This window comes from Melanaphis sacchari, unplaced genomic scaffold (assembly GCF_002803265.2).
Source record: "Melanaphis sacchari strain LSU unplaced genomic scaffold, SCAv2.0 Contig0_pilon_pilon, whole genome shotgun sequence".
Taxonomy (NCBI): Eukaryota; Metazoa; Arthropoda; class Insecta; order Hemiptera; family Aphididae; genus Melanaphis; species Melanaphis sacchari.
In genome coordinates this window covers 15235812-15261071 of record NW_020270366.1, presented here as the reverse complement: position 1 = coordinate 15261071, position 25260 = coordinate 15235812, and the positions used below count along the sequence as shown (strand labels likewise).

Genomic DNA, 25260 nt, shown 5'->3' with positions numbered 1-25260 from the left:
TCCAAAGTGAAAATACGTAATTCAAAATCGTATACACGTACAGCTTTGAGCTGTTAAGATATGAACATATTATATAAAATTTTAAGAATAATAAATAAATATATTTCATAATAACATTATATTATGTTAGCTATGTAGAAACGAGCGTCTTCCAGTAGTTTAATCCAATATGACCCAACATGTTGCCCCAACGTACATAATTTTCATAGGTGCCGTATTACAATAATAATAAAACTCAGACAATAAAATAAATACAGTAGGTAACTACGTTTTATAATATCTGACGAGTATAAAAAAATATACACAAACATTTGACACATTTAATTATTATCTTTTTTTTTATTATTTAATGGATATATACATAATCGTCGGAATATCGGACTATTATTATGGATTTTGTGTATTATATTCCGTTATTATCCAGAAATACCTGTTTTCTTCCCGCCCCGACTAAACGTACAAAAGCAAAACATTCCGGCTGTCAACCACGTACAAAATGGGGTTTATGTCATCTTATACAATATATTTTTATATATGTATAGAAATATTAGGTATGTAAATATATGCCATATGAGTAGTGTTCGAATGTATCGCTTCGAATTTCAGACGGATGTTAACGCGCGAATGTACTTTACTGTATTACATACAATCCCTACCAATGGAGTTCTCAGGATTTTTTAATGAAATAAAATTATTAATTTCAAAGTTTACTGTGGGATCATAGCCTCCATTAACACTCATTATGTTAACAACTGAAATTGCATTAATACTCAACAAATATTATTTTTTACTAAGTCTCATATTTAAAATATAAATATTAAGTAATAATATAAGTTAATATAGAAGTATTATATATTATTGAATATATTATACAGTCATAACTTATTTAAACTACTAAATCAAAACAAATCTTTTATGGTTATATTTTTAGTTCAGAAATAACAATTTGAATGTCTAAGTTAAGGTAAATCGTAACAAGTTTTTCAAATGGTTATTGATACTTAATAAACAACCTTAAAAATTAAAACTAATCAAAAATAACATGCAAAATAATATCCGTATTTTAATATTTAATTTTCTTGCATATTAAAGTAAACGAAAAATATAAAAACATTTCAACACAAATAAAGCAACAGACATTTGGAATTATAAAAACATACCATTATCTATAGCCAATACCTTCCTCATCTGTGTAAACGCCTGTAATGTATGCTTAATATACTTAATATAGAAGAATTTCTGTAGTTAACAATTTTTTTTTTTTAATCGAATTCTTCTTAAACAAAATTTTTAGTATAGAATTATTAGAATTGAATTACACGGAAAAATGTATTCAAAACTATCATTTTGTTCTTTTTACGTTTGAATCGAACGGAATGTTGTCTGCTAAAATTTATAAATAAAATTTTCTTGATATTAGATCCGAAATGTTTTAAATTTTGTATTATTTTACAAAATGCAATTAATTTATTCTAATTTTACTATTTTTTTTTTTAGTCTTTTTTTAAAATCGCATTAGTGTATACAGAATGATTTAGAAAAAATATTTCGATAGAACACAATATTATAATATGTTTGTGTATTACGCGTGTTATTTCGTAAAAACTACAGCTGCACCTTATTAAACATTATATATAACGACGTTATACGTTTCATGTAACTATATATCATAAGCTATAAGGGACAAAACAATGTCATTTTTGGCGCCTTTTTCTCTGTGTTTTGGTACATCACTGGCACACATTCCGCGCTGGGGTTTCGACCCACCCCCTCCGTAGTTAATTTACTCAGACGACCGACGGTGATGGCGTCGTCTACTCAAGATCAAATGTAAAGAGTACCTGCACCTATATATATAAATATTATTTATATATATACGCAATGTAGTCTTGCCGAATGCGAACATGGAACGGCGAGACTAGAAAAGGGTCTGGCGACAGTCGCCACTGAAGTAGTTTGGGGACACTCGGCCTAGACGTCTGATGGGACTATACGGATGTCACATTAAGAATTTCGTAGCAATTCCAACAACTTAAACGAAGGATTTGAATCCATATAAATCTCTTCGAGATTTCGTGTAATTTAATAATATAGGTACCTCATTCGTCCATTTACAATAAACATATACTCGCAGTAGTGCTGCAGTATATATTATTATACCTACTCATCTGTCGTTCCGTGGTTTGTGTTTGTGTTTTTGTTTTTTTTTTCTTTCATTCGACGTTCTACAATTTCGAAATTATATTTATACCATACTACATTAACTTCCTTTTCTTGGAGGGTGAACAATATACAAGACGAAGCTCGGTACAAAAACATTTTTTCAACAATACCTCAAACCGCGTAGCTGAAATTGTCGAACAATAATAAGAAGGCAATCACAAATTAATGTCGACTCATTTTTTTCTTTTTTTTTTTTTTTTATAGTGATGCTTAAATAAACAATATTTGAACACGCGTTCTATCATAAAATACAATGAATATACTACCAGATTTAAAATTAAGGTGAATTGTTTTCCATTTCTAAATAACAATATAGTTTATTTTATATGCTTACTTACATTTTTAAAGTGACTGTTAAGTTTTTAATTTAAATCATCTTTTTTTAATCTAGAATTAAAGTGTTTATCTTATTAATTTGAATTGGCTATATTTTTACACATCATATATATATCAAAAAATGTTTACTATTAAATATTAACTATTATTAACTATTCAACTATTTAAATACACAAAATTACAAAAGATTAAACAGAAATAAGTAATTCATTTTCAAAGCCATTATTGCAGGAACAGTTTATAAGACATTCTGGTTTTAGTTATTATTTACTAATACCTTCCTTGTATAAATGGAACACCATAAAAATATGATTATATATAATATGATTATATAATTATAATACTAAAATGGAATTCTAACAAAAAAAAACCTCCTTGTAACAATTTGTTTATAATTACTTTTACTTACTTACTTTCATTCCTCATCATACATTTTATCATATGAAATACGCTAACAATTAAGAACAAAAACCATCTTTTGTATAAAATAGAAAATTCAAAAATCAATTTAAACAAACTTCTAAAGCTTAATAAAATTTCACTTAATATTGATTATACATTGTATACATTTGGCTTCACTCAAAATGTCTTCGAATGGGTAGGTACTTTAGTACTTATTACAAATTATTAGTCAAACATCCATTAAGAAATTTATAAAACTAGTTTTATTGTTTAAACAAAAAATGTTTAAATATAATAAATTAACAATCGTATAAAAATAAAGCAACTCAATTCTCAATATGTTTTTATTTTTACAATAGTCGTTATAATAAATAACGTAGGTATTAAATCAAATTTATTTTTGTCAAATAAATTAATTTATTATTTTAAGTAACTTTTAATTTTAATTTAAAAAATAAATTTACTTTCTATACTGATTACTATATTTATTAACCTAAAATTATAATTTTTTTTTTTTTTTGTAAATTGTTGTATTTAAAAAAGTGTAAATATAATTTATCATAACATTAGGTATTAAAAATATTTTAAATATTATTAATATGTTTAAAATAAATATCTTCAAATAAAAAATAAAATTACAAGCTGAGCTTATTGTATGATAAATATAAACACACTGAATCAATTTTTTGTTAATATTGTGTTCATTGGATTCTTGCTAGTAAACGGCATTATTTGAATGTTTAATAAATAAACAAAGTAATACAATAACTTTCAAACAATATTTCACAAAAGTTATGTAAATCTAATTTAAGTACGCATAATTGGTATTGACTACGATTAAAAATTTAAAAGGTACTTATGTATTACAACAAAATTTAATCATCAATCATTATTATTCTATATGAAATTGAAAGTCCCGTTACTACAATTATTTATTACACAAATAATAATGTGTTATAAAGCTTGTTTAAATTCCATTCGAATAATTGATTAAACAATTAGTAAATTCACTTCAAAATATTTAAACTATGCAATCGGAAAAATTTAACTACAATTATATATTAACGCACTCGTGATATTTTGTATAATCGAAACAACAACACACGGATGAGGATGATTACAATAATAATAAAAAATGATCATTCATGATATAATACATAATTATGGACCACACTACAAACGTGTAAAAGTAATCAAGAATATTGGTGGAATAAACGTTTAAGGTGTAAACGAAGAATATTCCAACGTGGTTACGTGCGGCGTATATGTACATCGTCGGGTCGGGTGTGGTTTTTGCGGTTTGTTTCTAATAGGGACCAATTTTATAGAGGTGTCGAATCACGTGGGTTAGATTTGTATTATTGTGTACTATAGACATTGATTTTGTACGATGAACTAAAGTGGTGTAATTTACATTCAAACTGTTTCGTTCTCGTCCGGTTGTGTTTTAACTCATAAATAAATGGTTTTTATTGAATGCTGATCTGTGAAAATAATATCATCCTACGCCTACAGAAATTCACTATTGAGTGATCTTGGTGTATAGGCGTATATCTATCGCTAACGAACCGTTATACCTATTGTTTAAATCTAAAACACTATTAATTAATTTAAAAAAACAGTTATTAATTCATGAAATATTATTGTAGGTTGGTACCTAATAAATAATTTAATAAATATTATTAAAATAGATAATAATATTTTATAGATAGGTCATTCATTCCTGTTTCTCGATCATAATCTAACCCAAAAAAATATTTTCAATTAATATAAGTCAATATTGCTACCATATAGATACAATTTGATAATCAAATTCAATATAAACATTAGGTAAGAAAAATGTACAATAATATTAATTTATGTATACAATTAAATAAAACTGCAGTTATATAAATAACAAGTGGTACATTATGAGTATTTTATTTAATTTGTAAATATGTTTCTATAGAATATAAAAAATAGTATATTCGAGCAAAACTAACAAAAAATTAGTATTTCAGATATTTCAATATTGAAAAAAGACATTTTTTATTATTAATATTATTATTATTATTATTATTATTATTATTATTGTTACATTTGTTTTAGTTACGATATAAATTATATTCACTGGAAATAAAAATTCAAGTTCTTTAGATTATTCACATATACATGTTAAATTTATAAAAACATTATTAATTAAAAATAAAACTTGGTAATTGATAGTATTCTAAAAATTTTTAAATAAATAACTTATACTTGGTAATCTTAAATTTAATTTAATTATTTTAACCGTTTTAAGCGTTATAGATTTATAATTGATAATAATTTTATAAAATGTGAAAGATATTAATTTAAAAAGATAAACATTTATTTTTCACATATAATGAATATAATTTATATCTATATAATATTTTATATTATAAATTTAACATAGCTTTAAAATAATAAATTTAATAATGATTTTAATTATTGATTTATTGATGTAATAAATAAGGAACAATATATAATATAACACAGTGGTGTGCCTAAATTGCCTATTCACCACGCCGTATACTCATAATATTGTTTCATTGAAATGCATAATTTATTAATTTATCGTAATTATTACGAAATATTACTGGCTTTGGATCATTAGATATCCGTTCAAAATCTTTTTTTTAAATTCGATAGTTTTTCATTGTTCTCAAACACGTGTATACCGAGTACCAGGTAACCCAACCAACGGTAATTTTAATAATTCTAATTTTATGACTATTATACATAGACAAATCTTAATACCTATTATAATCAAAAATCAATATTTATGTATTTATACTTACCATTGATAACACAAAGTTCTAGTTATATAATAAATATTTTTCGATATTTTTAAGATTTTAAAAGCATAATATTATATTGAATATTTCATTGTATTTTAGTCCATGTTTTTCAATCCATAATAATTTAATCGCCTTTTTAATTTTTAATGAACATCAAAGTCTGGGCTCTATAAACCCATAAATAACATAGATTTATTTCAAAATCTTTTTACCGACAACAGGGTACACGAGCTCAACCACGAAAAATTCTAAAACCACACGATACAGTATTATAGGGTGTTCCATAAAAACACGCATAATATATCAGTAAATGATTTGGAAAACAATTCGGTCGTTGGTCCCTAACGGACAAACCGCAATTGAATCCCGCGTCGGTTATCTTAAAGTCTCGCACATTGTCTTAACGTACAATGTGTTTATTACTTTTTTTTTTGTGGTTAAGCTGCAGCTAAATCAATTTAGCCCATAAGAGGTTATCCGTTCGTTTTTCTTAACAGTTTTCAAGTATATTCATAACTTTTAAAATGTAAATTACAATTTACTTTCAAAATCATATTATACCTATAACGTAATAATAACAATTCTCTATGAATAGATGATACATAACAATCTAAAGCATCATATACTATAATACTATATTAACACTGTGTATCATATTTATACCAGTTAAGTACCATATTATATTTTATTTCACCGTGGGTATATAATACTTATACATCCGATTTAATAATAATTTATTACATTTGATTGAAATCTGGGAGGAGGTACGGTGTTTATAATAAACATTTGAAGTGTTGTGACTTATAAAAATATAAGTAATGTGTATTATTATGTTATGATTTTAATATTGTAATATTATTATTATCATTATAATGTTACTCTTAACATAAAAAATAGAAACTAGTTGTTTATTATTATTGAATAAAAATTAATGTAACATCAAAAAAAAAAGGCCTTGATTTTCATTGTATTTTCATTGTACCTAACCATACGTGTGATGTAGACCGGAGCATTATGAAATCATATAGTATTATAAATATGCCTATAATACCACAATGTATTTGGTTATAAGTTGAAGAACAAAAGACTGCAGCCGTTGACGCGCGTTATTGTTCTGTTGCCTATATTGGTTTCTCCTACATGGCCTATGTACGGGGTATTTTGCCATTCGAACAGTTATTAATGACCCCCGACACCTGTGAATTAATTATCCATCGCTAACAACGTGTGTAAGACACTAAGACGAAACTCATATTTATCAAAACCGTATATGACACGTAATTAAACATTATTACGACGAACGCTTTACTGGGATGTTGCGCACCAAGACACCCACGTATGGCGTAATAACTCTAACGGGTATAATTAATTAGGATTATACATGTGATTAAGATTTATTTTTCTCTCTAGTTTTTTTTCCTAAGTTCATCCCCTCCCATCAAAACCCTCTTATCGACTTAATTCAATACAATATATTCAGTGTTCAAACACGTGTGCTGATGCGGCCGCGGACAAAAGAGATTCGAAATTCGAAATACACTCGCTGCGTACAATATAATATAATAACATCATATTAATATGGAATTATGGCTCGCTATTTGTCTGTTTGGAGGATTAAATAACGTATTTGATTTTTGACTTTGAGAGAATATTTAAAATATTTAGATGCCCTACAATGATCACAGATGAATCATTTTACTATTAAATACTGATAGTGTTTTTATTATTTATTAGAATACAGTAATTTTATATTTTATATCCTATTTATAAATATATTTATTTAATAGTATTATATTAACGTATTTTAATTACAATAAATATTTTTGTTAATTAATTTAAAATCAATAAAAGATAACCGTTATTTATTTTAACAGAATTAATTATTAATATTAATATTTTAAAAATATTAATACTAATTAAATTTATAAAAAGTAAATATATATAGGCGAATGTAAAATCAGTCTGGCTATATATTAACAGATAATAAAAAAAAAAAGGTAGGTTATTAACACAACCGGATTTCATTGGCAGGCAACAAATAATACATCTTGTGGTGAACAAATTATAACAAATTAAGATATTATTACAAACAACAAAGTTAAAAATTGCAAGAAATCGAAATAAAAATATAAAATATTAAGTTTAGTTGATTGATAAATAGCAACACTTGTAAAATAATTGTAGTAGGTATAGGCTTATTTAAAAATAAATAATTTTATAAATTTTCTGTTTTGAAATTTAAAAAAAAATAAACCGTACTTCCTGTATAATTACGAATCTTCGTATCATTTTTATTTTTTATTAAAATTAAAATCACAAAACATAATATATATGATGGGTGCACTAATTTATTTTATTTTCTCGCCATAGTGCATTTTTTGGGAAATATTAAATGGTTTTTAAAATATACAAAAATTGTACCCATTTTAAATGTTTAACTATTATTTAAAAATCAAGGCTCAATTTGCACAAACATTTTTTTTCCGTTTATAATAAGTACTACTATAGTATATTTCCGAGTCAGATTTTCAACCGTTTGTGTGTAACGTATGTACATTATTATGATTAGGTATACTATTATTTAACAGATAAAAATAAAATTATTTTTATGATAATAAGCGGAACGGCAAATTATAAATCTAGAATCCTAAAATAAATAAATGGGAGAGTATATGCATAATATTCTATACACATAACTAATATATTATTATTATCTTTTAACAAATTTTTGATAATTAATATTGAATATACCATTTCTATTCCAACTCCTAATATACGCAAAATTAAATACACAAAAATGTGAATTAAGTTGCCTAACCTAAATTACAGGTTATTTATTATATATTTTACTATTAGTTGTTATTTTGATGTTTTAGTTTTCATATCTACGCAAATACGCAAAGTTAAGTGAATTATAATATCCATTTTAGATATACCTATACAAGTATACAAAATGACATAATAATATTGTATCATACTCTAGTGTATATGCATATTAACTGATAATCATTGATAAACGCACAAGTGACATAAACAATAACATGATTGCAAAATCATTTACTCATACCTAACTTAACCAACCTTCCTTCCTATTGGCTTAGTTTATCTATATAATATTTAATTTATATTTATGTTATTTATTCAAAATTTTAACGAGTTATAAATCTAAGTAACTATTATGGTCAAATTATGAGCATTGCATACAAACTAATTAAGAGTTATGAAACAATTATTTTACATTACTTTGCTTGCACAATTGCTATAATATAATGTAATAAACATAACTGTATTAGTATACTGTTTATATAACATGATCTCAAAATAATGCACTATAATTAATAGAACTCTATTATAGTATATACTAGCTTTATAAGGAGCTTAGTATAGGCAATTTAATAACATCTTAAATTAAATTTATTTAAAATACCATTGTAACTTATACATTATCTAATGTCAATACCATGTCAGTTGTTACGTGATTACAAGATTATGCATAAAACCAGACTTTTGTAAAAAATAACTATTGAAGCAGCAACAGTCAAAAGGACTGAATTGGGTTAAGAAATCAAACTAATTATATTATACACGATAAAACACTTTGTGTGTTGTAGTGTTTTTTTTTTTTATGTTTGATATCATTAATAAAAAAAAAAAGTCGTAATTGCTTAAATATTTTTTATTCTTGTGTATTTTAAAGTGAAATAACTTTCTTAGTATTAATGAAACGTCCAACAAATAAAAGCAAACCTACGAAATAACTAATATCATCGCTTCTACTTCATGTTTAAATTTGGTCTCTCGTCTACGGCTGTTTGATAGTTTGAATCGTTCTTTTTCAAATAAAATAGCTTTCACGGGTGTGTTATGTTTTCTTATGTATTTTATTATAAACGGTATAACGAACTACTAAATCTCACAAGTCGACGATACGGCGTTATACTATTATACCAATAATACAATAATGCGATGATGTTAACTTGTTAACATATTGATTAAAAAAGAAAAAAAAATCTATACAACTATAAGAACTGGTTCAGTTTTATTGCACGCGTCGCGTATTCGAATCACATCAAAATCATTGGCAGTCGGTGATTATATACGTGTAAATAATAACATGATTAATGATAATGATATATTGATGTTTTACATCACGTGCCCGCAAACCTGTCCGACACCGGCGAGCGACGACCGACGTGCACACGCACGGCAACACGCGCAACAGTAAAATAAAAATAATAATATGAACGATATATTATTTTACTGTACTTATATTGTAGTTGTATCGTAGTTATACAGACGCCACACGTGCGAGTATGTTATTTATATAATGTATTACTAGTTAATACCACTGCACAAGAGCAACGCGCCTTTTTCGGATGAATCCGTATTGTCTATATTATTACACAGGAATGATACTGCGGCACAGCGCGTGCCATGGCGCCGCCGCTGCAAATTTCTCGAGAACACGCGTCATTCAATCCTTAGTATAGTAGCATCTAATATATGTACCTATGAACATTTATTATTATATTGCGACCGCGTCGTATCCGTATAAGTATGATATAACAACAATTTATCGTATTGTACTTTAAACGTTTATTATATATTTATATTGTATAAGATAATAATATATATGAACTAGAGACAATGAACGTGGTGATGGTAATTTGTAATCCCGAACACGCGTTTGCGTGCTATCATATACCTGCTATGTGGATCTGAAACGCGTTTGTTGCTATTTTTCACGATATTAATTACTGAGTGAAGTGATTAATGTATCGGTTAAACAATGACGTACATTGCGTTAAATTTTCATGTATGAAAAAGTTCTTTAGAACTATTTGTATGACCTAAGTTCATCCCAGAAAAAATGAATAAATATACAATACAGCGATAATAATAATCAGTGTGTTTCGGTTCACAGGCAAATCGGCAGCATTGATGGTATATTGGTATATTAAACTAATTTTAATGATATGAGCAATCCGCTTTAGGCGTATTGAAAATAGCACTGGGTATATTTTCAAACATGGTTCAAACTATACACTTTAAACCTTCCTGATATCTCGCGGAACAATTTCTGAAATTGTCGTAGAAGTTATATGTTATATATATAGTATGATTGAATTATGATAATAAGGTTTTAAAAATATACTCGTGTTTGTGTATTTGTATTTATTTTTTTTTTATGAAAAATATGATTTTAATAAGAATGATAAAATTGTTTGAATTCAGTTTGTACTTATATAATAATATTTGTCTATCAATATCATTCATTGTTATGGCAATTTATTAATTTATTTTTTTTTTTTTTTTTTTTTTTATAAGCCAAATTATTTTGCCATTATTATTGTTAACAATGAATTACAAAATTCCATACACAACCATATTTTTATACGTTATCAAAAAATTATCTACATAATAAAAAATTCACAGTAGTTTCTGAGATTATACTATAGAATTTATATAAAAAAGGCATTTTGTTTTTTATAATATGTTATCGTAAGAGTAATCAGACTCTTATAAAGCTAATTAATGCTAAAATTGTACAGATTGATGTTTTTACACATTATACAGTAAATACTGCAAAAAATCAATTTTTCTTTTGGTATTATCTATTTATTACACTATGAACTATTTTTACTGGTTTACGGTATTTACAAAACGATGTAATTAAACTTTAAGTAATATAAGTTAATTCTAATCAATAAACCTTTGTATCCTCACTAACGCCCCGCATCTTCATGGTATATCATCAATAGAACCCTACATCGTGATCTCTACTTCCAACGATATCAGCACTTTCATCATTTAATAAAATTATAATAAATACCACAAAAACATCTTAAATCACTCTAATCCTTCTCAGTTCTCATCAACAACTTAGCACAGGGATCTCCAAACTTTTTTTATCCAAGGGCCACATAAAATAAAAAAGCTCTTAGTGGACCAAAATTTATGAACATATATAACTTTCACTTATAATTTATAAACTGCATTTTGTAAATTATGGTACAGCCGATATAACTGATAATTGCACGTGTGCGCAATAACGACTTTGGAAACTAAACATATTTTTAGATTATTTGCCGTCATTAGGCGGGCCAATGAAAACAAAACTTATTCGCAGGCTGTAGTTTGGAGATCTCTGAGTCCTAGCATCTACCACACTAATGAAAATGACCACGTGACTTTATCACTAATACAAACTAAATTGAGTTCGTATTAAAAGTAGTGTCAATGAACACTTTTTTGATTTTTCCCTCAAGTTATTCAGCTTAATTAAAAAATGTCAACCCATTATCCAATCACTTACTTATTGTATTATATTTGTATACAAATCGTAAATTTTTCTAGATATTTCGTGATATTCTAGATAATCTGAACAGCTGACTTTTGTCTTTTGGTGATCATATCGATCATATCATATATGATGCGTCGATGCGTTTTACTCAGGAGACCAATTTCAACAGTAACCTGCTTAATATCTTAGTGGTTCATGGTCACAACGTATAGAAGTTAAAGAACCTGGTACCTTTTCTACAAGTCATCGTCATTTTTTGTCAATGATTCCGGATAATATTTTATTTTATTTTTTTGATAACGACAAAATGATGATCACATAATCATGATAAAAAAATAATGACAGTAATCTACGGGCATCCATCATAGACCTTATAGTTATGGCTTATACTCAACTACTCTACTCAAGTATGTGGCATCCACAAACTTCTGTACTTGTTATTTAATTAAACAAAAAAAGACAATGTCCTTATATTTGTAACTTATAGACTCAAAAACTAATATATTTCCTAAATATTAACTACCTATATTTTAAATACTGTTGTTATCATTTTAATTAAGGCAAAAAATTCACCAAAAAAACAACTTAAAGTCACGCTATTAATATAATATTAATTATGCGTTAGAATATTAATGCTACAACGATGAAACACAGTTTTTTTTATAACAAATAACTTGTATAGATTTTGATAAAATATTATGTCAGCTAAAAAATAAAAAATATATTAAAATATCTCACCATAAATAACTACAGATCTACGTATTCGGGATTATTATTAACCAGTAAAAAAGTGTAAGAATCATAATTCGAAATTTGAAATATAGCTTATAGGTATAATGTATCTAAAAATAAACTGACCCCATATTTTGAATAATGTTATAACTTATAACGAACTTTGTTAGTTTTCGTGGATATATTTGCTTGAATGTTTACTTGTATGTTCGATTACAAATTTTGAATTACGAGTAGTTTAATAAATTCTATATACTTTCTAGTACAACTATTTATCATACTTCTATATTTTCATATGGACATTTTTATCACATGATAAATGATAATATATTTATACAAAAATTGTCTTATACTCTTATATATTCAATAATTTTCTAACTAAGTCAACTTCGTAAGAATAAAAAATAAATTGAAGATATTAGAAAACAAAATAATGGCATTACGCCAAAACGATCAAGTAGTCAAGAACGGCAGACGGAGATTCTTAACCGAACGTCCAGGTTAAGAAACAGAGACTGCCCGCTATTATCAGCAAAGTTAAGAAAGTTTGAAAAAATGTACTCTGATATTATGACAGAATACACAACAGAAGACGACAAATACACGGGGACGACACGGAACTCGCAGGAAGGCAAAACACTGTGCAATCTCTCAGCTCCGCGGCAAACACCAGTTGACATCATTGCAGACTTCGTCACGTTTTGAGGTGTTGGACGTGGTAACCAACGAGTTATTGGTGGCAGCCACTCGGAGGTCGAACAATTCACCACCTGTTTCGCTATTTCCAAATGACGATTAGTCGTTGTCAGGATCTTTCGACAGGAGTATGGAATCGTCAGAAATACGCAAACTAGAACAACTACCGGAAAAACTGTTCAAAAAAATCTTGTGAGAAATTAGTAGGTAATGCCAGTTTGGAGAGTGGAAAGCACTTACCGCCGATACCATTATGTCTGCGAGGAAATGCATCAAGCCGTAAGATAGGAGAATCCTTGCTATCTACCGCAAGTCCGCAAAGATGACCGCTGAGCTCGCTGAGGATATCGAGAAGATATCCAGTTTCCAGTTTCCAGTTCCAGTTTCCAGAACTAGTTTCTGGTCATTTGAAAGACGTGTAGGGACAGGAGTTGTCCTGTGCGCGAGTTGTATTGTATGTCGTCATGTCGAAATGGTTCTACGTAACGGTGTTGAAAATGACGGTAACGGGTCGGATAAAACCACTGCGGAAGAAATAAAATCAGTGCCAATAGCAGAACACTCGCAATCTAAACGTTGTAGGCCGTTCCTATCGGCATTGAGAAAGTGACTTCTTAAGGTCTGTAAAAGTTTGTGCTGCTGGCGTTGCAAATAACGATGGTAGTATAGAGACGTGGTGAAGCCGATTGACTGTGCAATACAACGAGTAAGGTCGTTCCAAAAATCGTTGACCTGCAGTAGGTACTGAGGTTTGTATACCACAAGTCATTGATGACCTGTAATCAAGGCAGTTACTCAGTGTTTGATATCATAATGCACTTATGCACTTAATGGTTGCAGAATTTATTATTAATGAATTTGTATTTAAAAAAATAATTTATGATATTATATATAGATATATCGTACCTATATATTATCAAGTTATGTTTTCTTTATAAAAATTAAAATATATAGGTAGTGTGCTATGTATGTGTAGGGTATAGGTGAGGGGTGTTTGAAAAGAAGATAGCAACTAGTCAGCAGCATCGATTTGGTTTGTATTGACATGAATTATTAAAACGCAATTTAAAATATATCATAAATCGTAAAAATTACTTTTAAAATAAATTCGCGCATTTTTGTGTCGTATACCAACGTACAAAAATAATTTTATTGTACAAAAGTGCACAACTACAACAAAATCATATGTTGATATTCTGATAAGAATATTAACATATTATTTTTTAAGTTGGTTCACTTCACATCTAAGTACAGTTCATTCTGTTCAGTGTTCAGTAGTCATAGTTTGATACTCTATTGATTGAAATTTTTTGTAATCTTCGATCTTAATAAATTTAAAATTTTATATTTATTTTTGTTAAAAAAAAATAATATTTTGTTTTACAAATTAACAGTTTTTGTGGATTTCGCTTATTGTTGATTCTATACATTATAATGGCAAGTGATGAGATACCGTTCGTTAAAGCAATTGCAAATTACAGACCACCTCCATTGAATAAAGATACTGCATTAAATTACTACGCCCCTGCATTTGGCACTTTAAACTATACATTTTTATCTATTAATGTGATGAACCCTGGACTTTTGCAAAGGTAATTGGTCAATCTTTAAAATTTATCACATTATCTAACTTCTTGTTGATATACTGTTTATGTTAATAGAGCTCTACCTAAACCAGACCTTACAAATATGTTTTTATTCAACTCTTGTTTTGGATCATTTTTATTTATTGCTGGACGCCCACATCTCAGCGAAGCGCCTTTCAAATTACGCGTAGCATATAGGTAAAAATTATTCAATAAGCCCAAACATTAATAAGTTATTGTACATTTTTTAGAATAATAAATATTTTTTGTATTTTTAGCGTGTATGGATCAATTTTGTTCAACATGGGATCAGTTTTATCATGGGCTATTTTACGTAGTTTATTGCCAAATAACTCTGGTTTGGCTACTGTTGCTGGTTTAATTTCAGGATTCGCATTGACCAGCTGTGGTGTTGCATACTTGAGTTACAATGATAAAGTCGTTAAAGCAAATAAAAAATAGAAATTAGTTTTTATGGTGATCACTTAGTTTAAATAACCTCCTAAGTTCTTTGTAGAAATTTAATTCCAATTTCATATAGAGGGCTGATTTTTTTTTTTTATGTGTATCAATATTTTGTTATTATTTCTGTTTTATTTTTTGTTTTTTTAGCTGGTAATACCAAAATTATGATAAGAAATAATCACATTTTATAATATTCATATTATTCAAAATTAAATAAATTAATTCTTTGTGTATGAATTTTGATCTTTTTGTGTATATATATATATATATATATATATATATACAGTGTACGCATATTTACATGCATAAATAATGATTTGTAATTTAAAATAATCTAAAACTCATTATATAATTGTCTGATATAATAATAATAATCATTTATAATTTATACTTAGTATAACTTTTAAGTTTATTATTATTTATTATCTTAAGTAGATCAAAAATATTATGACGTTTCTTACACTTTATATAATAAATACATTTTTTTCATACCATTTCTAATTCTGAAGTTCAATACTTAACATAATTTTGTACCTGGTAATTTTCTTTTTATAAAAATTTAAGTGAATTAAATAAATTTATATTAAGATTATGCATAACGAATAATTATTTGATAACTATTGAGTTAAAATAATTAAATATACAATTTAGTGTTTTTCAATTTTTTATCACTTATAATACATATATTAAAATATACAAATTGCTTTATTGTTATTATATAAAACTATTTTCATAATTTATTATGATTAAATAAAAATTAACTAAAACTTTAAAATGTTGATAACAATTTGGTAATAAATTTTATTTTATTTTAACAAACAGATAATAATATAAATATATTAAAGTCAGTTTTTTTCATGAATTTTCAACTTGTACAAGACTTGAATCTACAAGGAAATTATTAAATGTTAATAAAATATATAATATACATAATCTAGACTTTAGAATAAAATATACACTTAATGGCCCTCTCATTATTTTGATTACTTTTTTCAGAAGTGATTTAATTTTTTTACCAACAATCAAATAAATTATGGTTATTTAAAGTTTTTTATTTTTAATTGCAATATAGCTTCAATAGTTACTTAAGTTTTTGGTTTTTTAATAATTTTGAGTACATTATTTAAAATTTATTTGGCAACTAAAAATTTCAAATTTGATATCAATATATGAATTGGTTTTACAATTATGAGTGTTTTCTATCAATTAGATCAAATTTACAACTAGAAACCATGAACCAAATTATTCATTCATTCATATTCATCAAAATTGAATAATTTTTTCGCTTTTAAAAGTGACGTTAACAGACAGGTAAAAAAACTTCATTGTACTATCTATTCATCTTTTTATTTAGTATCTATTAGTAAATAGATTAAACAACTAGTAAATTATACTATAATCAGAATATTTAAATCACTCATATTTTTAAAATAGATCTATATATACTTATAAATTATAAATATATTTGTTTATGTATAAATAATAAATATGTGCACAAATATCTGTATAATCTTTACCATAGTATTAAAGCATTCAAATCCACTTAAAACATTGTAAATATTTAAAAAAAATATCTAAATAAACTCTATAAGAAACATAATATAAACAAAAACCTTGAAATTCCAAGATCACATTAAAAATTTGAATGAAAGTTTTAAGTCTATTTACAAGTCAACACTCAATATGTTCAATCTACTATCATCTCAATTCTCAACCCAAGATCACCACTACAATGTTCCATGAAACGAGAATTTATGACTTAATTATTAGAACTCCAATACATAAATACATATAATTATAGGTATAGAGGAGCAGATGCTATATATACTTAATGCACTGAACTTTAATTCAGGTGGTTATGATCACCTAATATTGAGTTTAATGGACCTTAGTACATTTTACCTCATTAGAATTATATTTTCACAAATGATACTCAATGGTCTCAATGATCTATATTGTACAAATAATTAAAAATATTTTTTTAATATTTTTAGAAATTTTATAAAATTGTTATTACCTCATCAAAATGTTTTCTATGCCAATAATTTTAGCATAGAATTTGGGTGATAAATCAGAAGCTCTATTTTTCAAATAAATTATTAGAAAATGGGACAAATTATTCACATGCTGACTCTGAAATTCAGAATTACCCATGCCCATGACACATAAATCTTATATATTTATAATGAATATTTTTTCCGACATAACTGCTATATAAATCCACCCTGCACCACTAAACCTACTCCACTGGGAGTTATGTCCACACAAGTTAAAATTTTTTTTCTTAAAAAAGGGAATATCAGTGTACTGGATATATTCTACCCTTTCCAAGTGAAAATACTTAAAATATTAATAAAAATTGATAAGGTCATTTCAATGAAACCAATATAAAAAATTATTACTAAACTGTATACTACAGAGTACAGACTATATGAAATAGACTGTACTTAAATTATTATTGCTATAAATTATTGAACTAACCTTAACACATACAATTAATATTTATATATGTATTATTTTTATCTACAATATTATATTACTTATTATGTTCAAATAATAGTTTATGGGCTAAGAATGTCTTATTTTATTACCTAGGTACTACAAAAAAAAAAAACTCATACCTATTAAAGTAGATACTGTAAAATACATTTTAAATGAACTTAATTCCTTCAATAACATAGCAAAAAAAAAAAAAAAAAATGTATGCACATCAGTAGATTATTACATTCACTATAAAAATTTAATAAGTACATTGAATACAGGACTCATAAATATGATTCATTGAATAATTATTACAATCCTGACTGAATATTACATACAAGAGTCAAGTATCAAAACATGTATTATATTATCAAAATACTACTTAGGTAGTAGTTTATATAATACTTTTCAATCCTGAATAGTATAACAGTTAATTGTTTAAAATAGGTAATGTTTAAGTATAAACAACTTAACATAAAATTGGAAACAAAGTCAATTTTGATCAGTCTGGAGATGTAGTGCCAAGTACGAATCGTCAGTCAATTAACAAATAAATAAATGAGTCGTAGAGTGTATAAACTCGTATCTTATAGTGACTACCAAATAAAGCAAAGGGTAAACTGTTCGACATAAGTCAAAATTCAAAATATCATGGAGAAAATTTAATGCAATTGATTCACAAGTTAGAACCATTTTTTTAGCTTTGGATTTTGTGAGAGAAATAGGTTTACTTATAAACTGTGTGATTATACTTTGTCTAGGTAGATTCAATCGTGATGGCTCTACTGCAGCTTCTGAAACTATTCTCGATGAACCTATACTCACAGAGACACTTGTAGATGCTGGCATGTTGGTTGGGTCATCAATTTTCTCATCATTTTCCAATGAATTTATTTGATTAACTAGTAGTCTAGTTAGTGGCATGGTTACATGCTTAGTTTTAAGATGTCACATAAGGTTGCTCGTTAACCACCACTATAACTAACATTGTGTCCTCAATAAGAAAATTTAGCAATGATATGAGATTTGATGGTAAAATGATTCCATATTGGGCTTCTTTTATGTTTTAAATTTGGTATCTATAATTGTTTTTATATTAAATAATTCTGTTTTAATTGTTGTACACATTTTTAAAATTCAAATAATACTTTAACATTGTGAATTATGACTTATAATATTAAATATATGTTAAAATTTTATGGAGATTTTTAGTTTTTACTACCCTTATAGCAATTACTAAAATTATTGAATAGCACTTCTAATTTGATTTAAATTATAAGAGATGTATGTAGTATGTACCTATATAAATTATTAAAATTAATGTTTTTATCTTTTTAATAATAATTTAAATTTGTTTATTAAAAACATATTTTAAGATTTTCTTTGATAAATTTGAAAAAATGAAAGTATAATATTAAAACATAAACATAAGTCACAAATCCCAATAATACAATATTACTACAAAATTTTACCTTGATAAATACAACTTTATAAAATTATTCAAAAGAATGATGCCAACGACACAAGTTGTTCAAAAAGAGAAAAAAATTTAAAAGTAATATTTTAGGACTTTCTTGGAAGGCTAAAATACCAATGCCAAGTTGTTCAAGTAATGAAATGTGATATGTAATAAAACAGTTGTTTTATAATTCATGAACTTGAAAGTTAAAACAAAAATTACCATATTATAGACAGGATTAGACATGTTAGTTTGTTGTAATAATTTTTGAATATTATTGTGTTTGGTGGGTGGAGAGTGTTGAGAAATGAAGACTTAAATAATGTCTTGAACCTTATAGAGTATACATTTATTTTCTGATTATTTGTGGAATAATATATCATTTTTCCACAAACTCAAATTATCTAATTTTGTTTAAATATTTGAGTTCTTATCTACAGTTCACAAGTATAGGATATTATTATAGGATTTTTTGAAATAATTACAATAAATCCATTGTTTTAATATTGTTTATTGAAGAAATTACTATTTTTTTAAATATATTTATATCTTAATTAAAATGTTTATAATGTGAGACAATAATAATTATTATTTAACGAAAAATATGTCATCAAAATTATTTAATTGCAAGAAAAAAAATTCTTAATATTAATGTAGAAGCCACAATTTTGCGTAATTTTGCTATGTTGCATTATTTCTGTATAGTTTATGACATTGATGTTGACAAGACTGGCAATATATTTATAATTTACAGTAATATTTACAAGTATGTATATGTCTGCGTGTTCAACACTCTCTTAAAATTTTAGATTTAAAACGTGGTATTTAATATAATAGTATTAACTAATTTATTTCTAAATCTTAAATATAATCATCGCATGGAATATTGATTCAAAATTTCAAAATTTATTCATTTGTAATTTCATTATCAATATATATGATAAATAAATGAACTTCAACTCAGTTTAATTGGTGAATCAAATGAATCAAATATCAATGAACGAGTCATCTGAATGAATCAAATGATTCGATTCATTTTTCTCATCTCCAGTACTTACATATCCGTTATTCGTTGTCTCGTTAGTCGTTAGATCCGTAAGATCCGTTAAAGGTTCGAGAGTTGATTAGCGCCGCCCAGTTGTTGCCGCGACTGATCGATCCGGTCTCAAAGACGATGTAAAAATCGAATTCCTTTGTTATTACTCCGTGGCAACAGCTGTTTAAGCGTTCTTCCAAGGTCTTGGCGCGCAGTGTCTGTCCCGCTCCCACCGACAACCATCCGACTACCATCCTCAGCACCCGTTTTTGTTTTTTATTTATTTACTCGGATAGTCGGATGTGATATTATGATTACGCACTAGTGCGATATTCTTGCATGTTCTCTCTACCGAACTTACTAGAAACCAGTCGAATATAATCTGTTTTTTTTTGTGTGCTCGTCCACAATATCGTCTCCACCACCAAAATCGTCGGTTGTCTACACGTAGTGCAATTTAATCGTAAGTACGTTGTCCGCCGCTTAACGGCCATCAGCTATATAGTACGCATGTTAATAATATTCCGTACTTAACCTTAAATGTCGTGTGTTTCAACAGTATTTTTTTATTTTATGGTATCGCGGAAACTTTTATTTGGTACGTCTATGCAATCGTTTGTATATTTTTTGCACAGGTACCGTAACCGATAGACATCAATCATGTCCAACACGCACAGAATGCGGTATAAAAACGAAGGCGTTGACTCGAAAGAGTTGCGTCGAAGGCGTGAAGAAGAAGGCATACAGTTGCGCAAGCAGAAACGAGACATTCAGCTGTTCAAAAGGCGCAACATCAATGAGACTATTCAGAATGAGGACCCTGATGTAAGTGTGATTAAAACTATAATATTAACATCAGTTAATTCTATAATATAATTCATTAACTGATCATTTCTGTCATTTTGTAAGTTGTAAAATTATGTGAATAATGAATCATGTTTTATTTTAAAACAGTGTTTTTATTAAAATTCATGAATCCCATACCTACCGACTTCACTCAATGTAAAATTAATGAAACCTTAAAAATGTTTTTTATCTGCTCTACTTTGATATTTGATTCAATATTATTTTTAAACCTTCCTTTCATTTCAATACAATGTCCAAATTTATTGATAATAATTATCAATACCTAGTACCTAATTATAATTCTTGAGATAATAAATATTTAAGAATTGTTATTAAATATATATTAAGTATTAATGAGATAGATTAATCATTTTTTGTCATTTTGTATTGAATTTTTAATCAAAATTTATAAAATGTAAATGTAATACTAAAATTTTTATATTTGTTTATAGGTGGTTTTACCCAGTGCTGTGACTGATTGGTCTAACATAAATGAAGAACTGATTAAACATTTGTATAGCATTAATGAAGAAGATCAATTAAAAGCAACACAAAAGTTTAGGAAATTATTGTCATCTGAACCTAATCCTCCTATTGATGCTGTTATTAGTACAGGTGTTATTCCACGATTTGTTGAATTTTTGAAAAATTCAACAAATAGCCATCTACAGGTATACAATTCAATATTCATATTTATTTATTGACTAGGTTCAGTTCTTTTATTAGTAAATAGTTATTATTATAAACTATGATAGGAGCATTCTTGGTTCTTATAGACATATTTTTTCCTAGTTTGAAGCAGCATGGGCCTTGACAAATATTGCTTCTGGTACATCAGAACAAACAAGAAAGGTAATGGAAGCTGACGCCGTACCGGTATTCATCTATTTACTTGAATCACCACATGAAGATGTACAAGAACAAGCAGTTTGGGCTCTAGGAAATATTGCTGGTGATTCTCCTATGTGTCGTGATTACGTTTTGAATATGGGCATAATGAAGCCATTATTAAAGTAATAATTTTTATTAAATACAAACTTATCAACTTAACATTATAAATGTATTCATCTAATTTAATTTTGCAAGTTGAAATATTTAGTAATTATTAACTTCTGTTATATAATAATTTTTAAGAGGATATATCTATTTGCATTTGTTGTTGAAATATTAGAAACATTAAACAGTAAATTTGCAATCAGTAAAACCAACTTTATGTTGTTAGTTTTAATAGGTATGAAGTGAATAAAATCAATTTTTTATTTAGCTTATAGGTAAGAATATTATCTATTGTATTTCCTAGGCTTTTATTAACATTGATTTTTAAATAATTTATAACTTATGAAATATTACAATTTTAAAATAATCATAATAGGTGATCTTTTATCCAACAGTACTTATTATTACAAAATCTATTAACATTTTAGAAAATATTTTTTTATTCTACAGCAAAATATTTTTTTGTAATACAGTAGAACCTCGATTATCCGGGGTAATGATGGGGAGAGGGTCACACGGATAAATGAAAATCACGGTTAATCGAGACTTTTTATAATAATGAAATTTTAAAAATTTTGATTCAATTGTAATTAGAAATATACATAAGAAGACGTATACATACAATAATGTTATACATACGTCCTACATCCATAATATTGTATACCTACAACAAGTTATTAGGGCTTAAAATATGAAGTTATCGTCAAAAATGTCATTAATACGATTGTCGATATCGAGTATTATGTATAAAAATGTTCGGAAGAATGGGCACGGTTAATCGCAAACACGGATAATCGAGTCACGGATAATCGAGGTTCTACTGTATATTAATTTATAAAAACTTAATTTTTTTTAAACTTATTTATAACTTGATGAGTTGAAGGTAAGTATTTAAAGTTTGGGCAAGTGAAGTAGTCAACCAACATTTTGTGGAGTATCCCATACCACTATTCTGCTAATCAAAACTTAAAATACTTATTACTCATATAAACTACTTAAATTTTTATTTTTTCAAAATACTTCTAAATATAAAATTAAAAATTTATGTTGGTATTCTGTGAAGTAAAAAACTTAAAATATTATTTTATTTTGACTAGAAATTATGTAAGAAAAATATTTTTAAGAGCATTAATAGATGTTGATATGAGTGTTATTTGATAAAAGAATATCTCTATATAGATTAAAAAATTTAATATCATTAAAAACTTTACAAGTCTTCTTAAAAATCTTGATAATATTTTTATTTATAGCATTTGAAAATTGGTAAATTCATTATATTATTAAAGCTATAAACATAAATATGTTGTATTGTATTTTTGTATGTGAAGAAAAATTGTGCAGAAATAGGTGTCCTCTTAAAATATAATATGTTTTAATATCAATAATTTTTATATTATTTTTTTATTAGACTACTAAATAATTGTTCACGTCTTTCAATGACTCGTAATTCTGTATGGGCTGTATCTAATTTATGTCGTGGTAAAGTCCCTCCACCAGATTTCACCATGGTGTCACCAGCTCTGCCAGTTTTATCCAATTTGTTGACTCATAATGATTCAGATGTACTGGCAGATACTTGTTGGGCTTTGTCGTATTTATCAGATGGCCCAAATGAAAAAATTCAAGCAGTTATTGATGCCAATGTTTGTCCAACTTTAGTTGAATTACTTATGTGAGTTATAATTTATAAACAAAAATTAATTTGTAAATAAATGTCATATATTGTTTTGTAATCTAAAGGCACACACAAAATAATGTTATCTCTGCTGCTTTGCGAGCTGTTGGTAATATAGTAACTGGTGATGATGCTCAAACACAAGTCGTTCTAAATTGTTCGGTCTTACCTTGTTTACTTACCTTGTTAGGATCACAAAAAGAAACTGTCCGTAAAGAGGCTTGTTGGACAATTTCTAATATTACTGCTGGAAATAAAAACCAAATACAAGTGAGACATTCAATATTAACAAGTTAAAGCTAAAACAATGGTAGAATATATTTTATATTTATAGGCTGTTATGAATGAAAATATATTCCCTGCACTCATACATATTATGGCAACAGCTGAGTTTAAGACGAGAAAAGAAGCTGCATGGGCAATAACAAATGCTACGTCTGGAGGAACCCAAGAACAAATTCAACATTTGGTCGAGCAAGTATGTTTTTTTATTTAAAAATCTTTTAATATTTTGTAATTTATTTTTTATACTTATGTTTTCAGAAATGTATTCCTCCATTGTGTGATCTCCTGACAGTGACGGATGTTAAAATTATTCAGGTTGCTTTGAATGGTCTTGAGAATATTCTGAAGTTAGGTGAACAACTAGCTAGACAAACTGGTGCTGTTAATCAGTATGCTGTTCTGCTAGAAGAATGCTATGGTCTAGACAAAATTGAGTTTTTGCAGTCACATGAAAACATTGAAATTTATCAGAAAGCTTTTGGAATTATTGAACGTTATTTTGGTTCTGAAGAAGATGATCCGCGTGTTGCACCATCTGTACAAGAAACTGAACAAGGAATTGAACAGTACGATTTTAGGGATCAAAGTGTTCCTATGACTAGATTCCAGTTTTAAGAGCTGTTTCAGGAAACATGATTTGATTTTTTTCAATTGTTTTGTTCATGATTCTTAATTGCACATAAATTTTAGAAAACAAAAGAGACATTCTCTATCTTTAAAGAACTTATGACTGATTGTATTCAGTTACTGGTGTATTTCTGAAGATGACGAAATATTATTTGAACGACTTTAATAAATTGGTTTATTTCGACTAGTGTGTTTACATAATGTTATATTTTCTTTTTAATATTATACACCTAAGAATCAAGTAATCTTATATTAAAACAATTTTGCTTGAATAATATATTTGGTAATTGTTGTCACAAGTTATTCAGGT

At 26.8% G+C, this 25260-nt stretch overlaps 2 protein-coding genes across 3 annotated transcripts; both read left to right on the top strand.

The window, feature by feature from the left end:
• Window positions 1-14765: 14765 nt before the first annotated feature.
• Window positions 14766-15555, top strand: LOC112596061. The gene is made up of 3 exons (XM_025341539.1): window positions 14766-15086; window positions 15156-15278; window positions 15359-15555. Exons 1-3 carry the CDS (start codon window positions 14929-14931, stop codon window positions 15540-15542), a joined length of 465 nt encoding a protein of 154 aa, XP_025197324.1. The 5' UTR covers window positions 14766-14928; the 3' UTR covers window positions 15543-15555.
• A 5208-nt stretch (window positions 15556-20763) lies between these two features.
• On the top strand, window positions 20764-25156 carry LOC112601235 (importin subunit alpha-7). 2 transcript variants are annotated; one of them, XM_025348726.1, is made up of 8 exons: window positions 20764-20984; window positions 21157-21346; window positions 21820-22038; window positions 22160-22380; window positions 23772-24035; window positions 24104-24308; window positions 24373-24516; window positions 24582-25156. In XM_025348726.1, the coding sequence occupies exons 2-8, from the start codon at window positions 21182-21184 to the stop codon at window positions 24936-24938; spliced, it is 1575 nt and encodes a 524-aa protein (XP_025204511.1). In that variant the 5' UTR covers window positions 20764-20984; window positions 21157-21181; the 3' UTR covers window positions 24939-25156. The 2 variants fall into 2 exon arrangements, with proteins under 2 accessions (XP_025204511.1, XP_025204519.1); XM_025348734.1 differs by having other exon boundaries at window positions 20764-20988.
• Window positions 25157-25260: the final 104 nt, after the last annotated feature.

Coding starts and splice junctions, on each gene's coding strand:
- LOC112596061 (XM_025341539.1), top strand. CDS start 14,929: ATGGCAAGTGATGAGATACCGTTCGTTAAAGCAATTGCAAATTACAGA. Junction 15,087..15,155: donor AACCCTGGACTTTTGCAAAG/GTAATTGGTCAA, acceptor TTATGTTAATAG/AGCTCTACCTAAACCAGACC. Junction 15,279..15,358: donor AAATTACGCGTAGCATATAG/GTAAAAATTATT, acceptor TTGTATTTTTAG/CGTGTATGGATCAATTTTGT.
- LOC112601235 (XM_025348726.1), top strand. CDS start 21,182: ATGTCCAACACGCACAGAATGCGGTATAAAAACGAAGGCGTTGACTCG. Junction 21,347..21,819: donor TTCAGAATGAGGACCCTGAT/GTAAGTGTGATT, acceptor ATTTGTTTATAG/GTGGTTTTACCCAGTGCTGT. Junction 24,036..24,103: donor ACTTTAGTTGAATTACTTAT/GTGAGTTATAAT, acceptor TGTAATCTAAAG/GCACACACAAAATAATGTTA.